Here is an 18,380-nt window from a genome sequence, read left to right on the forward strand (position 1 = left end):
GGAGGAAGAGGAGAAGAAGGAGGAAGAGGAGGGAGAGGAAGAGGAGTAGGAGGAGGAGGAGGAGGAGGAGGAGGAGGAGGAGACGGAGGAGGAGGAGAAGGAGGAGGAAAAGGAAGAGGAGGAGGAGGAGGAGTAGGAGGAGGACAATACCTATATCATTCTGCTGTCATGTGACAAACATATCAGGAAGACGTAACAATTCAGCTACAATGCCACAAGGGAAAAATAAAATATGATCATTCAAATAGACCAATCAAGATGTATTTTTTGTCTGAATATAAACTGTCACTCACGGGAGCAAGCCAATGGGGAGTCCAGAGGATGGTCAGGTGATCTGTAGTAGGTGAGGACACAGCGCTCACAGTTGACACCAGAGGTGTGATGCTGGGAGAGGGAAACCCGGTTGAATGAGTCACAGGAAACCAACAACACAACACAGGATTACAATGAGTCAATGACAACACTCAGTACAGCAATGTAGGACACAGTGAAGGTGAAATGGACCTGGTGTAATGGAATATGGAGGCTATAAAACTAAAAGTGGATTGATTGATTAATTAATATATTGATTGATGAAACAAATGTAATTTAACTTGTAAACGAACCCATGTCTTTTATCTTCTGTAATCATCTCCTACTGTAAGGAGTAGGTGTTGATGAAAGGACAGTAGTAATACCTGACACTCCATGCAGACTCCGCCCCCCCTGTACTGTCCCTGGACGTTGACGCTAGCTCTCCTCTGGTCAACCTCGGGGTCGTAGTAACAGCCAAACGAGTGTTGGTTACAGTTACAGGCTGAAAGAAATACGAACAGAAAAGAATCGGACATCTGTTAGTACGCTAAATCGTACAAGATCAATCAATAATTTATTAAAATTTGAGATGGGTCAAAATCAATCTAGAACAAAAAAAAAATGAGAGATTGATCAAGATCAATAAATATCTTATAAAATGAGAGATTCGTCAAGATCAATGAAGAACTTATAAAATGAGAGATTCATCAAGCTCAATAAATAACTTGTAAAATAAGAGATTGATCAAGATCATTGAAGAAATGATCAGAACTACTAAATCAGAACTATGTCTAAGCTACAGTGAAACAAACAGGCAAGACAAGCAAGAAACACTGACACATTGGTTACTCTAGGATCAGGTAAGAATGACCTGTGTGTCAATATAGACGTATACAGTCACAGACGACGACACCAACGCAGAAAACATAACAGAGCAATTCTCCACCTCGGGGGACAGGCTGCCAGAGCTCAGTGGAGAGAGAAATGAAAGGAGGTGAGAAGAAAAAGGAGAGAAACCAAACAATATATATATATAGAAATGAGAAAGAAAGAAAAAGAGAGAAAGAGGAGAGAAAATAGAGACAGAGAAGAGAGAGAGAGAGAGAGAGAGAGAGAAGAGAGAAGAGAATAGAGAGAGAGAATAGAGAGAGAGGAGAGAGAGAAAGAGAAGAGAATAGAGAGAGAGAGAGAGAGAGACAGAGTAGAGAGAGAGAGGAGAGAGAGAGAGAAGAGAATAGAGAGAGAGAGAGAGAGAGAGAGAGAGAGAGAGAGGGAGAGAGAAAGATAAGAGAATAGAGAGAGTGAGAGGAGAGAGAGAAAGAGAAGAGAAAGAGTAGAGAGAGAGAGAGAGAGAGAGAGAGACCCTACAGTGAGCAAGGAAAGAACAATATCTAACTGATCAGAATGTACAGAGACATAAAAAGAGCTATATACATACTGTATCTCTGAGATTTTTTAAATTGTACCTTTATTTAACTAGGCAAGTCAGTTAAGAACAAATCCTTAATTTCAATGACAGCCTAGGAACAGTGGGTTAAACTGCCTGTTCAGGGTCAGAATGACATATTTGTACCTCGTCAGCTCGGGGTTTTGAACTTGCAACCTTCCGGTTACTAGTCCAACGCTCTAACCACTAGGCTATCCTGCCGCCCCTGGCAGACCTACTAGCTACCTACTACCTAGGTACCTACTACCTACTGTATCTCTGAAATACCTCTGGCTGACATTCTGTATCTCTGAGATACCACTGGCAGACCTACTGTATCTCTGCGATACCTCTGGCAGACATCCTTTGTTCTAGAACTAAAGAGATATCTCTGGCAGACATCTTTTATTCTAGAACTAAAGAGATATCTCTGGCAGACATCTTTTATTCTAGAACTAGAGATATCTCTGAAATACCTATAGACGTGTTATGTGTTTTAAAGCCTGAGGTCTGGTCTGACAGGTGTTTATCCCACACTATAGAAGATGAGAGACATAGTAGAGCATATGGTGATAAACAAATAAACAATATAGATGAAGGTCTCTTCTCATCCCAACCAAAACTATAATTTCCACAGCAGCTAGAACTAACTAATGACATGTCTTGTCAAATCCTTTTTCTCTTCAAAGGAGAAGAGGAGGTACAAGCCTTTTAAAAATTACAGATCAAGTTTCTCAGTACCTCCACAGTTTCTCAGTACCTCCACAGTTTCTCAGTACCTCCACAGTTTCTCAGTACCTCCACAGTTTCTCAGTACCGCCGCAGTTTCTCAGTACCTCCACTGTTTCTCAGTACCTCCACTGTTTACAGTATCTCCACTGTTTCTCAGTACCTCCACAGTTTCTCAGTACCTCCACAGTTTCTCAGTATCTCCACAGTTTCTCAGTACCTCCACAGAGAAATGTTAAAGTTCTCAGCAAGGTGTGGGGTCAATTCCATTTCATTTAAATCAATCCGGGAAGTAATTCAATTGACCCCATTAGTTAACTTCCTGAATGGACTGAATTTAAATGGAATTGACCTGTTCTCAGGGCCTTCTGATGTTCTTGTCTCCATCCTAGTGGACTGAGGGGTTGACATAGAATGGCCCTAATACTAAGATGCAGGAGAAATACAGATACGCTCTGTATCTACATCCTTCTGCCTTTTCTCACTGCTGTTCTGCAGTCAGAGCTGGAACCAGACCATATAAACTGGATTGAACTATACCAGACCATATCAGACCATATAAACTGGATTTAACTAAACCAGACCATATCAGACCATATAAACTGTATTGAACTAAACCAGACCATATAAACTGGATTTAACTAAACCAGACCATATAAACTGGATTTAACTAAACCAGACCATATAAACTGGATTTAACTAAACCAGACCATATCAGACCATATAAACTGGATTTAACTAAACCAGACCATATAAACTGGATTTAACTAAACCAGACCATATAAACTGGATTTAACTAAACCAGACCATATAAACTGGATTTAACTAAACCAGACCATATCAGACCATATAAACTGGATTGAACTAAACCAGACCATATAAACTGGATTTAACTAAACCAGACCATATAAACTGGATTGAACTAAACCAGACCATATAAACTGGATTTAACTAAACCAGACCATATAAACTGGATTTAACTAAACCAGACCATATAAACTGGATTGATCTATACCAGACCATATCAGACCATAAAAACTGGATTGAACTAAACCAGACTATATCAGACCATATAAACTGGATTGAACTAAACCAGACCACATTTTTTTTTGGGGGGGGGGGGGGGGGGGGGTGATAGAAGTAAAAACTATTTCAGGAAGCATTAGGATTAGATTAGATTAAGGGGAAAGAGAGAGGCATCCCAACCTTCCAAAAACCAAACACAGAAACACACACCACTGCTTGGCTTGGCAGCTCCATTTTGAACCAATCCAGATCTTAGATAAAGCTATTTTTACTGAGTCTGAGAAAAGTTGTGAGGGCTGTCAGTTCTTATCAGCCTTCAGCGAGAAGGAGGTGGCAGTAGCTTTAACCATACACTCTTATCCACAACACACACACACACACACACACACACACACACACACACACACACACACACACACACACACACACACACACACAGACAGAAAGAGAGAGAAAGACAGAGAGAGATAGACAGAATGTCTTTATTGTTTTGAAACTTCTGTATGTGTAATGTTTACTGTTAATTGTATTGTTTATTTCACTTTTGTATATTATCTACCTCACTTGCTTTGGCAATGTTAACAGATGTTTCCCATGCCAATAAAGCCCCTTGAATTGAATTGACAGAGAGAGAGAGAGAGAGAGAGAGCGAGAGAGAGAGAGAGAGAGAGAGAGAGAGACAGAGAGAGACAGAGAGAGACAGAGAGAGACAGAGACAGAGAGAGAGAGAGACAGAGAGAGAGAGAGACAGAGAGAGAGAGAGAGAGCGAGAGAGAGACTTATCCACACTGATGTCAGCTCAGATCAGATTAAATGGGACTAGTGGGACTCAGCTCAGATCTAATGGGACGCAGCTCAGATCTAATGGGACTCAGATCAGATCGAGTGGGACTCAGCTCAGATCTAATGGGACTCAGCTCAGATCTAGTGGGACTCAGATCTAATGGGACTCAGCTCAGATCTAATGGGACTCAGCTCAGCTCTAATGGGACTGCTCAGATCTAATGGGACTGAGCTCAGATCTAATTGGACTCAGATCTAATGGGACTCAGCTCAGATCTAATGGGACTCAGATCTAATGGGACTCAGCTGAGGTCTAGTGGGACTCAGCTCAGATCTAATGGGACTCTGCTCAGATCTAATGGGACTGAGCTCAGATCTAATGGGACTGAGCTCAGATCTAATGGGACTCAGATCTAATGGGACTCAGCTCAGATCTAGTGGGACTCAGATCTAGTGGGACTCAGCTCAGATCTAGTGGGACTCAGATCTAATGGGACACAGATCTAATGGGACTCAGATCTAATGGGACTCAGCTCAGATCTAGTGGGACTCAGATCTAATCGGACTCAGATCTAATGGGACTCAGCTCAGATCTAATGGGACTCAGCTCAGATCTAATGGGACTCAGCTCAGATCTAATGGGACTCAGATCTAATGGGACTCAGATCTAGTGGGACATTCTGCTTTCATCAGACTGTGCATTGAAACAATACGATTGGCTGTTGTATAAGACTTTTTCTGCCTCTTGTCATTCCCTGACAGAGGTATTATGTTTGCGATGGACAGGATAGGTGTGTGGCTGTATCCAAACACCAACAAAACAACCCCTGAGGCTGTTTTGCTTCCGTAAGAATGACAGTGATAAACTAATGCCTAACAGGCACTACATTCCTTGGCTAATACCAGGGAAGGACTTCTGGAAACTGCCTCCAACTTTTTTCAGAGGGGGTTGGATGGTGATGAGTGGGTAGGGGTGGTGGGGTGAGGGAGGGAGGGAAACTCACGTTCACACTCGTTAGCCTGGTAAGTGGTCGCTGGTTTCCATGGAATCTGGTTGTATCCGGGGCAACACTGGTCACATGACGTTCCACAAGTGTTGTGTTGGCAGTCACACTGAAGCCTTTACAGAGAGGGAGGGAGAGAACGAAAACACACACATGAGTATCTATCAGATCAACAAACAGGAGATCAACGACCAAGAGATCAATGACCAAGAGATCAATAAACAGGAGATCAACGACCAGGAGATCAACGGCCAAGAGATCAACGACCAGGAGATCAACAAACAGGAGATCAATGACCAAGAGATAAACAAACAGGAGATCAACAACCAAGAGATCAACGACCAAGAGATCAACGACCAGGAGATCAACGACCAAGAGATCAACAACCAAGAGATCAACGACCAAGAGATCAACGACCAAGAGATCAACGACCAGGAGATCAACGACCAGGAGATCAACGACCAGGAGATCAACAAACAGGAGATCAACAAACAGGAGATCAACGACCAAGAGATCAACGACCAGGAGATCAACGACCAAGAGATCAACGACCAAGAGATCAACGACCAGGAGATCCAACGACCAGGAGATCAACAACCAGGAGATCAACGACCAAGAGATCAACGACCAGGAGATCAACGACCAAGAGATCAACGACCAAGAGATCAACAACCAGGAGATCAACGACCAGGAGACCAACAAACAGGAGATCAACAACCAAGAGATCAACAGCGAGGAGATCAACAACCAGGAGATCATTAAACATTAAATACTAACATAAGGCTAACACTAACACTAGGCTGATACTAGCACTAGGCTGATACTAGCACTAGGCTAATGCTAACACTAGGCTAATGCTGACACTAGGCTAATACTAACACTAGGCTAATACTAACACTAAGCTAACACTAACACTAGGCTAATACTAACATGAGGCTAATGCTAACACTAGGCTAATGCTGACACTAGGCTAATACTAACACTAGGCTAATACTAACACTAAGCTAACACTAACACTAGGCTAATACTAACACGAGGCTAATGCTAACACTAGGCTAATGCTAACACTAGGCTAATACTAACACTTGGCTAATGCTAACACAAGGCTAATACTAACACTGGGCTAATACTAACACTGGGCTAATGCTAACACTAGGCTAATACTAACACTGGGCTAATACTAACACTAGGCTAATACTAACACTGGGCTAATACTTGGGCTGAACCTTTATCTCCAGGTTAAAACTCCTCTACCTCTCTAACCTTCTTTCAGCTACAGTTAAAACTCCTCTTCCTCCATCAACTTTATTTTGTGCCATCAGAGAAAACATAGCCCACCCGCTCAGTTATAAACCCAGAGAGAACGCAGCTCTATCAGTGAAAGAGTTAATTCCTCTACAGTCCCAGAACTTCACCCTGCTTCACCCAGGCACATAATCCCATTTAACATGAACAACCTGCAGTTTACACCGTGTGGCCAAAACAGACCATTAATCTGGTCGTTCAAGGATAAAAGCATGTAGAACCATATACAGAGTTTTATCAAACATCAGGGGCCCGCTGCTGGTGTAATAACATAGACTTATAACCTCAAAACCTCTGAAGGATCGGACCCTTTTTTTTCCATTTTCACCTAAAATGACATACCCAAATCTAACTGCCTGTAGCTCAGGACCCAAATCTAACTGCCTGTAGCTCAGGACCCAAATCTAACTGCCTGTAGCTCAGGACCCAAATCTAACTGCCTGTAGCTCAGGACCCAAATCTAACTGCCTGTAGCTCAGGACCCAAATCTAACTGCCTGTAGCTCAGGACCCAAATCTAACTGCCTGTAGCTCAGGACCCAAATCTAACTGCCTGTAGCTCAGGGCCCAAATCTAACTGTCTGTAGCTCAGGACCCAAATCTAACTGCCTGTAGCTCAGGACCCAAATCTAACTGCCTGTAGCTAAGGGCCCAAATCTAACTGTCTGTAGCTCAGGACCCAAATCTAACTGCCTGTAGCTCAGGACCCAAATCTAACTGCCTGTAGCTCAGGACCCAAATCTAACTGCCTGTAGCTCAGGACCCAAATCTAACTGCCTGTAGCTAAGGGCCCAAATCTAACTGTCTGTAGCTCAGGACCCAAATCTAACTGCCTGTAGCTCAGGACCCAAATCTAACTGCCTGTAGCTCAGGACCCAAATCTAACTGCCTGTAGCTCAGGACCCAAATCTAACTGCCTGTAGCTCAGGACCCAAATCTAACTGCCTGTAGCTCAGGACCCAAATCTAACTGCCTGTAGCTCAGGACCCAAATCTAACTGCCTGTAGCTCAGGACCCAAATCTAACTGCCTGTAGCTCAGGACCCAAATCTAACTGCCTGTAGCTAAGGGCCCAAATCTAACTGTCTGTAGCTCAGGACCCAAATCTAACTGCCTGTAGCTCAGGACCCAAATCTAACTGCCTGTAGCTCAGGACCCAAATCTAACTGCCTGTAGCTCAGGACCCAAATCTAACTGCCTGTAGCTCAGGACCCAAATCTAACTGCCTGTAGCTCAGGACCCAAATCTAACTGCCTGTAGCTCAGGACCCAAATCTAACTGCCTGTAGCTCAGGCCCTGAAGCAAAGATAAGAATGTTCTTGATACGATTTGAAAGGAAACACTTTGAAGTTTATGTAAATGCGAAAGGAATGTAGTAGAATATAACGCAATAGATCTGGTAAAAGATAATACAATGAAAAAAACAACCTTTCTTTTGTATTTTTTTGTACCATCATCTTCGAAATGCAAGAGAAAGGCTATAATGTGTATTATTCCAGCCCAGGTGCAATTTATACTTTGACCACTAGATGGCATCAGTGTATGTGCAAAGTTTTAAACTGATCCAATGAACCATTATATTTCTGTTCAAAATGATATATCAAGACTGCCCAAATGTGCCTGATTTGCTTTTTAATAACTTTTCATGTTCAAAATTATGCACTCTCCTTAAACAATAGCATGGTATTCTTTCACAGTAATAGCTACTGTGAATTGGACAGTACAGTCAGATTAACAGCAATTTTAAGCTTTCTGCCCATATCAGATATGTCTATGTCCAGGGAAATGTTCTCGTTACTTGCAACCTCACGCTAATCACATTAGCCTATGTTAGCTCAACCGTTCCGTGGAAGGGACACCGATCCCAAAGACGGTTTAACTTTAAAAGGGTTGTAACCAAAGGTCAGGAGGTTCGCTGATACAATATCCTGCAGGATGTGTTTCAAAACGCCAAGGGGAAATAGAATGTTGATTTTCTAAGAGATTTTTAGAAGCCTGTTAGATTCACTCCATCAGGTGGAACGCAGTGCAGTGACCATCACATATAAAATACCACAGAGAAAATACCACAGATAAAAAAAAACACAGCATTGTCTTTTCCTGCTCCCCTCTTTCTTTATCAGATACACGTACGATCCGTTTAGTTAAACTTAAAATGTCCTCCACATGAACAGCTTGAAAAACACACGTCGTTATGTGACTTCATCCTCTGTGAGGACCTATACTTTAGGTGCTATCAGGCTGGTCTGCATTACAAGTGTGGGTGTTGCTATTTCAGACATCTAAGGAGTTATGTCATCAAAGGACAGCTGTACGCTGCACTCCAGACTACAGTATCACCTGCCAAAGCTGTAATCATATATATATATATATCTGTAGCCATTAAACAGCTGTTCTATAAAACATAAAACACCATATCTAGGAATTCACCATTGTGAGTTCTAAGAATTCACCATATCTAAGAATTCCCCAATGTGAGTTCTAAGAATTCACCATATCTAAGAATTCCCCATTGTGAGTTCTAAGAATTCACCATATCTAAGAATTCCCCATTGTGAGTTCTAAGAATTCACCATATCTAAGAATTCACCATTGTGAGTTCTAAGAATTCACCATATCTAAGAATTCACCATTGTGAGTTCTAAGAATTCACCATATCTAAGAATTCCCCATTGTGAGTTCTAAGAATTCACCATATCTAAGAATTCCCCATTGTGAGTTCTAAGAATTCACCATATCTAAGAATTCACCATTGTGAGTTCTAAGAATTCACCATATCTAAGAATTCACCATTGTGAGTTCTAAGAATTCACCATATCTAAGAATTCACCATTGTGAGTTCTAAGAATTCACCATATCTAAGAATTCACCATTGTGAGTTCTAAGAATTCACCATATCTAAGAATTCACCATTGTGAGTTCTAAGAATTCACCATATCTAAGAATTCACCATTGTGAGTTTTTATACAGTAGGGTTTTTATACAGAAATAGCGTGATTTAACGAGGTGACACTAGTCTTGAAATACTAACCAAAGGGCAAAACCTAGCTAGTCATTCTAGATCTATGCTTCGCTTTATCCCTTTGTGAAACTGTAGTCCTTGAGAGCTCAGAACCAAAGCTGTGTGTGTGTGTGTGTGTGTGTGTGTGTGTGTGTGTGTGTGTGTGTGTGTGTGTGTGTGTGTGTGTGAAGCAAGCCCATTGTACAGATCCATAGTTACACCAAAGGGCTTTAAAATAACTGGTTAAAATAAGGACGTGTGTTTAAACTATATGTCAGATTTCTCATTTCAACAGAGACAATTTTTTTCCATTAAGATAATGACTTTCTAGTGAGTCACAAATGAAATGTTTCTTTCTTCTAAAAAGAAGCAAAGCCTAATGCAATCTCGTCCCTTGCAAACCCCCACTAACAGAAATATGTGTGGACTCTGGCTGACAGTAGAAGTGGTTCTCTAGAGGGTGGACTCTGGCTGACAGTAGAAGTGGTTCTCTAGAGGGTGGACTCTGGCTGACAGCAGGAGTGGTTCTCTAGAGGGTGGACTCTGGCAGACAGCAGGAGTGGTTCTCTAGAGGGTGGACTCTGGCTGACAGCAGAAGTGGTTCTCTAGAGGGTGGACTCTGGCTGACAGTAGAAGTGGTTCTCTAGAGGGTGGACTCTGGCTGACAGCAGAAGTGGTTCTCTAGAGGGTGGACTCTGGCTGACAGTAGAAGTGGTTCTCTAGAGGGTGGACTCTGGGTGACAGCAGAAGTGGTTCTCTAGAGGGTGGACTCTGGCTGATAGCAGAAGTGGTTCTCTAGAGGGTGGACTCTAGCTGACAGCAGAAGTGGTTCTCTAGAGGGTGGACTCTGGCTGACAGCAGAAGTGGTTCTCTAGAGGGTGGACTCTGGCTGACAGCAGAAGTGGTTCTCTAGAGGGTGGATTCTGGCTGACAGCAGAAGTGGTTCTCTAGAGGGTGGACTCTAGCTGACAGTAGAAGTGGTTCTCTAGCGGGTGGACTGCGGCTGACAGCAGAAGTGGTTCTCTAGAGGGTGGACTCTGGCTGACAGTAGAAGTGGTTATCTAGAGGGTGGACTCTGGCTGACAGTAGAAGTGGTTCTCTAGAGGGTGGACTCTGGCTGACAGCAGAAGTGGTTCTCTAGAGGGTGGACTCTAGCTGACAGTAGAAGTGGTTCTCTAGAGGGTGGACTCTGGCTGACAGCAGAAGTGGTTCTCTAGAGGGTGGATTCTGGCTGACAGCAGAAGTGGTTCTCTAGAGGGTGGACTCTAGCTGACAGTAGAAGTGGTTCTCTAGCGGGTGGACTGCGGCTGACAGCAGAAGTGGTTCTCTAGAGGGTGGACTCTGGCTGACAGTAGAAGTGGTTCTCTAGAGGGTGGACTCTGGCTGACAGCAGAAGTGGTTCTCTAGAGGGTGGACTCTAGCTGACAGTAGAAGTGGTTCTCTAGAGGGTGGACTGCGGCTGACAGCAGAAGTGGTTCTCTAGAGGGTGGACTCTGGCAGACAGCAGGAGTGGTTCTCTAGAGGGTGGACTCTGGCAGACAGCAGAAGTGGTTCTCTAGAGGGTGGACTCTAGCTGACAGCAGAAGTGGTTCTCTAGAGGGTGGACTCTGGCTGACAGTAGAAGTAGTTCTCTAGAGGGTGGACTCTGACTGACAGCAGAAGTGGTTCTCTAGAGGTGGACTCTGGCTGACAGCAGAAGTGGTTCTCTAGAGCGTGGACTCTGGCTGACAGCAGAAGTGGTTCTCTAGAGGGTGGACTCTGGCAGACAGCAGAAGTGGTTCTCTAGAGGGTGGACTCTGGCAGACAGCAGAAGTGGTTCTCTAGAGGGTGGACTCTGGCTGATAGCAGAAGTGGTTCTCTAGAGGGTGGACTCTGGCTGACAGCAGAAGTGGTTCTCTAGAGGGTGGACTCTGGCTGACAGCAGAAGTGGTTCTCTAGAGGGTGGACATGTTGAAAAGTAATCTTAGGCTACATCCCGAATGGCACCTTATTCCCTAGTGCCCTAGTTTTAACCAGGGCCTGGTCAAAACAAGTGCACTAAATAGGGAATAGGGTGCACTAAATAGGGAATATGGTGCACGAAATAGGGAATAGGGTGCACTAAATAGGGAATAGGGTGTACTAAATAGGGAATAGGGTGCACTAAATAGGGAATAGGGTGCACTAAATAGGGAACAGGGTGCACTAAATAGGGATTAGGGTGCACTAAATAGGGAATATGGTGCACGAAATAGGGAATAGGGTGCACTAAATAGGGATTAGAGTGCACTAAATAGGGAATAGGGATTAGAGTGCACTAAATAGGGAATAGGGTGCCTTACACAAACAACCTCCCTCATCTTTTTAACATATGTCTACTCTCTACAGGAATACCTATGGATCTAGTCGACTGGGCGTACTTATGGAGAAACACACACACACACACACACACACACACACACACAGGCCACATCTGCTTGTGGCGTGTGTAATCGGGGGGGGGGGGGGGACATTTCACATCGCCAAGAGGAGAGGTATTCAGGCGTGACCAGGGAGTAGCGAGCACTCCGACACATTGTTATAGATTCATCGTCTCAAATGGGCACCCTATTCCCTACATAGTGCACTACTTTAGACCAGAGCCCAGTGTACTACAAAGGGGGTAGGGTGACATTTGAAACACAAAGCATAAATTCCTATATCTGGACCGTTTAACAGGGGAATGTTAAGAATGGTGACAGGCAGAGGAACAAACCATTTGTCAGTTTAAAATGTTGAAACCCCAACGTTAGGGTTAAGTGCTTTATTAAGCTTTTTACTGTAAGATAAACAGAAACGTGAAAAATCCTAACAAATTCCTGCTATCTTAAACAAACCACCTGTCGGACTCACTCTCTATGTCTGGTTCTCGTCTGATATACTGACGTGCTCTGGATACTAAAGATGTGTGTGTGTGTGTGTGTGTGTGTGTTAAAACACGAGGCATACAACCACCTCCATCCTCCGTAGAACTTAGATTTGGAATTGTTCCTCCTCAGTCATCCATCTCTGTCTTATCTTACTGCAGAATCACCCATCTTCAAGAGTGATCTAACTTTTCTGTGAAACTTCTCTACCTCTCCTTCCTCTTCTCTTCTGTTCTCCCTCTCGCTGTTCTCTCGCTCTTGTACGGGGCCATTAGCTAGATTTCCATCCGATCGGCAACAGATTTTCATGCAAAAAAAATCACAAAAATACAAAAGAAATCACATTAAAAAACAGAATGTGTATTTTCCCACCTGTTTTTTCCATCAAATTGACTTGTTGTGGATAAAAGGTTGTAAGTGAAAACATAGTGCACAATTAACATAAAAATGACTTTTGCAGTTAAATTCCCCATGTAAATGGGTTTCCATCTCTACTGGTGGTTCTGTCACAACAACAAAAAAATTGCATTTATAGGGCTATAGCAAATGTGCCCTCTCTGGTCTTGGCACGCGCTCTCTAGCCAACAGGTTGCAGATACAGTCCGGGTATAACCTACATCATGAGATTATTATGGATAAAAAAAAGAGAGCGAGATATTATTCTAATCTGTCAAATGATAGCCAAGGATAATTTCCGCCTCGTTTTGTTGGCAATGTTGCACATAGCCTGGTTCTCTTGAGTGCCAGGGACTGCCTACGGTTGCCTTTCTCAATAGCAAGGCTATGCTCACTGAGTCTGTACATAGTCAAAGCTTTCCTTAAGTTTGGGTCAGTCACAGTGATCAGGTATTCTGCCTGACCACAGTTTTTTTGTGTGTGTTTTTTTTGTTGCCAATGTGTCAAGTAATTATCTTTTTGTTTTCTCATGATTTGGTTGGGTCTAATTGTGTTGCTGTCCTGTGGCTCTGTGGGGTGTGTTTGTGTTTGTGAACAGAGCCCCAGGACCAGCTTGCTTAAGGGGACTCTTCTCCAGGTTCATCTCTCTGTAGGTGATGGCTTTGTTATGGAAGGTTTGTGAATCACTTCCTTTCAGGTGGTTGTATGATTTCTCTCTCTCTTTCTCCACCTTTATTTTCTCTCCATGTATAATTTAAGAGATGTGTTTTGACAAATCACAGAGCACTTTGCATATACAAGGTATAATTTGTTGTCGTGCATAAAATGGAACCAGCTGACTCTTAAACCCATAGCTAGAGGGAACATTGTAGAGAGTAGACACACTCTCTGTAGAGAGTAGACATATGTTAAAGAGATGAGGGAGGTTGTTTGTGTAAGGCAACCTATTCCCTATTTAGTGCACCCTGTTCCCTATTTAGTGCACCCTATTCCCTATTTAGTGCACCCTATTCCCTATTTAGTGCACCCTATTCCCTATTTAGTGCACCCTATTCCCTATTTCGTGCACACTATTCCCTATTTAGTGCACCCTATTCCCTATTTAGTGCACCCTATTCCCTATTTAGTGCACCCTATTCCCTATTTCGTGCACCCTATTCCCTATTTAGTGCACCCTATTCCCTATTTAGTGCACCCTATTCCCTATTTCGTGCACCCTATTCCCTATTTAGTGCACCCTATTCCCTATTTCGTGCACCCTATTCCCTATTTAGTGCACACTATTCCCTATTTAGTGCACCCTATTCCCTATTTAGTGCTAATGATCAAATTACCAGCAAGTAAGGAAGAAATCTGCTATATTTTTTTATTATTTTTATTTAATTAACCTTCATTTAACCAGGCAAGTCAGTTAAGAACAAATTCTTATTTACAATGACGGCCTAGGAACAGTGGGTTAACTGCCTGTTCAGTTAACTGCCTACTCTGCCGCCCCAATTGAGATTGAGTCATGGCAGTATTCTCCTACGACAGCCAAGACAAATTAATTAACCTAATCTATTGAGGTGTAGTAACCTCTACATAATCTATTGTAGTGTAGTAATCTCTACAAAATCTATTGAGGTGTAGTAACCTCTACATAATCTATTGAGGTGTAGTAATCTCTACATAATCTATTGAAGTGTAGTAACCTCTACATAATCTATTGAGGTGTAGTAATATATATTCTATAATCTATTGAAGTGTAGTAATCTCTACATAATCTATTGAAGTGTAGTAATCTCTACATAATCTATTGAGGTGTAGTAATCTCTACATAATCTATTGAGGTGTAGTAATCTCTACATAATCTATTGAAGTGTAGTAACCTCTACATAATCTATTGAGGTGTAGTAATATATATTCTATAATCTATTGAAGTGTAGTAATCTCTACATAATCTATTGAAGTGTAGTAATCTCTACAAAATCTACTGAGGTGTAGTAATCTCTACATAATCTATTGAGGTGTAGTAATCTCTACATAATCTATTGAGGTGTAGTAATCTCTACATAATCTATTGAGGTGTAGTAATATATATTCTATAATCTATTGAAGTGTAGTAATCTCTACATAATCTATTGAAGTGTAGTAATCTCTACAAAATCTATTGAAGTGTAGTAATCTCTACAAAATCTATTGAGGTGTAGTAATATATATTCTATAATCTATTGAAGTGTAGTAATATATATTCTATAATCTATTGAAGTGTAGTAATCTCTACATAATCTATTGAGGTGTAGTAATCTCTACATAATCTATTGAGGTGTAGTAATCTCTACATAATCTATTGAAGTGTAGTAATCTCTACAAAATCTATTGAGGTGTAGTAATATATATTCTATAATCTATTGAGGTGTAGTAATCTCTACATAATCTATTGAGGTGTAGTAATATATATTCTATAATCTATTGAGGTGTAGTAATCTCTACATAATCTATTGAGGTGTAGTAATCTCTACATAATCTATTGAGGTGTAGTAATATATATTCTATAATCTATTGAGGTGTAGTAATCTCTACATAATCTATTGAGGTGTAGTAATCTCTACATAATCTATTGAGGTGTAGTAACCTCTACATAATCTACTGAGGTGTAGTAATCTCTACATAATCTATTGTAGTGTAGTAATCTCTACATAATCTATTGAGGTGTAGTAATATATATTCTATAATCTATTGTAGTGTAGTAATCTCTACATAATCTATTGAGGTGTAGTAACCTCTACATAATCTATTGTAGTGTAGTAATCTCTACATAATCTATTGAGGTGTAGTAACCTCTACATAATCTATTGAGGTGTAGTAACCTCTACATAATCTATTGAGGTGTAGTAATATATATTCTATAATCTATTGAGGTGTAGTAATCTCTACATAATCTATTGAGGTGTAGTAATCTCTACATCATCTATTGAAGTGTAGTAATCTCTACATAATCTATTGAAGTGTAGTAATCTCTACATAATCTATTGAAGTGTAGTAATCTCTACATAATCTATTGAAGTGTAGTAATCTCTACATAATCTATTGAGGTGTAGTAATCTCTACATAATCTATTGAAGTGTAGTAATCTCTACATAATCTATTGAAGTGTAGTAATCTCTACATAATCTATTGAGGTGTAGTAACCTCTACATAATCTATTGAGGTGTAGTAATCTCTACATAATCTATTGAAGTGTAGTAATCTCTACATAATCTATTGAAGTGTAGTAATCTCTACATAATCTATTGAAGTGTAGTAATCTCTACATAATCTATTGAGGTGTAGTAATCTCTACATAATCTATTGAAGTGTAGTAATCTCTACATAATCTATTGAAGTGTAGTAATCTCTACATAATCTATTGAAGTGTAGTAATCTCTACATAATCTATTGAAGTGTAGTAATCTCTACATAATCTATTGAGGTGTAGTAATCTCTACATAATCTATTGAAGTGTAGTAATCTCTACATAATCTATTGAAGTGTAGTAATCTCTACATAATCTATTGAGGTGTAGTAATCTCTACATAATCTATTGAGGTGTAGTAACCTCTACATAATCTATTGAGGTGTAGTAATCTCTACATAATCTATTGAAGTGTAGTAATCTCTACATAATCTATTGAAGTGTAGTAATCTCTACATAATCTATTGAAGTGTAGTAATCTCTACATAATCTATTGAGGTGTAGTAATCTCTACATAATCTATTGTAGTGTAGTAACCTCTACATAATCTATTGAGGTGTAGTAATCTCTACATAATCTATTGAAGTGTAGTAATCTCTACATAATCTATTGAAGTGTAGTAATCTCTACATAATCTATTGAGGTGTAGTAATCTCTACATAATCTATTGAGGTGTAGTAACCTCTACATAATCTATTGAGGTGTAGTAATCTCTACATAATCTATTGAGGTGTAGTAACCTCTACATAATCTATTGAGGTGTAGTAATCTCTACATAATCTATTGAAGTGTAGTAATCTCTACATAATCTATTGAGGTGTAGTAATCTCTACATAATCTATTGAGGTGTAGTAATCTCTACATAATCTATTGAGGTGTAGTAATCTCTACATAATCTATTGAGGTGTAGTAATCTCTACATAATCTATTGAAGTGTAGTCATTTCTATTCTATAATCTATTGAGGTGTAGTAATATATATTCTATAATCTATTGAGGTGTAGTAATCTCTACATAATCTATTGAGGTGTAGTAATATATATTCGAGAATCTATTGAGGTGTAGTAGTCTCTACATAATCTATTGAGGTGTAGTAATCTCTACATAATCTATTGAGGTGTAGTAATATATATTCTATAATCTATTGAGGTGTAGTAATCTCTACATAATCTATTGAGGTGTAGTAATCTCTACATAATCTATTGAGGTGTAGTCATTTCTATTCTATAATCTATTGAGGTGTAGTCATTTCTATTCTATAATCTATTGAGGTGTAGTCATTTCTATTCTATAATCTATTGAGGTGTAGTCATTTCTATTCTATAATCTATTGAGGTGTAGTCATTTCTATTCTATAATCTATTGAGGTGTAGTCATTTCTATTCTATAATCTATTGAAGTGTAATCATTTCTATTCTATAATCTCTCATCTATTAGTGTATAATCAGACTGTCCATCTTACTTGTAGGGGTCGTTGGGGTCCTGTGGATCGCAGGCCTCAGCGTGTCCGTTACACACACAGCGTCCTCCGATACTGATGTCCTTGATACTGTAGTAATACTGCAGAGAAACAGGCACAGCACGAAGACATTAAATCATTGTAACTGACTATTGTAGCTTCATTCAGACTAGTCAGATTGGCACACAGTTTGACAGGCTGTAGTACGGGACGGTTTCAAGTTAAAGACCCTTACCCTCTGACCCCTTCTCTACCTCCTGTCCTCCTTACCCTCTGACCCCTTCTCTACCTCCTGTCCTCCTTACCCTCTGACCCCTTCTCTACCTCCTGTCCTCCTTACCCTCTGACCCCTTCTCTACCTCCTGTCCTCCTTACCCTCTGACCCCTTCTCTACCTCCTGTCCTCCTTACCCTCTGACCCCTTCTCTACCTCCTGTCCTCCTTACCCTCTGACCCCTTCTCTACCTCCTGTCCTCCTTACCCTCTGACCCCTTCTCTACCTCCTGTCCTCCTTACCCTCTGACCCCTTCTCTACCTCCTGTCCTCCTTACCCTCTGACCCCTTCTCTACCTCCTGTCCTCCTTACCCTCTGACCCCTTCTCTACCTCCTATCCTCCTTACCCTCTGACCCCTTCTCTACCTCCTGCCCCCCTACTCTCTGACCCCTTCTCTACCTCCTGCCCCCCCTACTCTCTGACCCCTTCTCTACCTCCTGCCCCCTTACTCTCTGACCCCTTCTCTACCTCCTGCCCCCCTACTCTCTGACCCCTTCTCTACCACCTGCCCCCCCTACACTCTGACCCCTTCTCTACCACCTGCCCCCCCTGACCCCTTCTCTACCACCTGCCCCCCCCCCCCTCTG

The 18,380-nt window shown here is 41.3% G+C and overlaps 1 protein-coding gene across 3 annotated transcripts in view; it reads right to left on the reverse strand.

Annotated features, from left to right (window-relative positions):
* The window catches only part of lama5 (laminin, alpha 5), a 280,241-nt gene that overhangs the window by 153,082 nt on the left and 108,779 nt on the right, over positions 1–18,380 (reverse strand). For all 3 annotated transcript variants that reach the window (XM_036947797.2, XM_090204017.1, XM_090204018.1), the window contains exons 6-9: positions 17,523–17,620; positions 5,263–5,378; positions 678–796; positions 294–384 (exon numbers count right to left, since the gene is read on the reverse strand). In XM_036947797.2, the coding sequence (XP_036803692.2) occupies positions 294–384; positions 678–796; positions 5,263–5,378; positions 17,523–17,620 (424 nt within the window). The remainder of the gene's footprint in view (positions 1–293; positions 385–677; positions 797–5,262; positions 5,379–17,522; positions 17,621–18,380) is intronic.

This window comes from Oncorhynchus mykiss, chromosome 16 (genome assembly GCF_057628025.1).
Source record: "Oncorhynchus mykiss isolate SJ-2025 chromosome 16, ASM5762802v1, whole genome shotgun sequence".
Taxonomy (NCBI): Eukaryota; Metazoa; Chordata; class Actinopteri; order Salmoniformes; family Salmonidae; genus Oncorhynchus; species Oncorhynchus mykiss.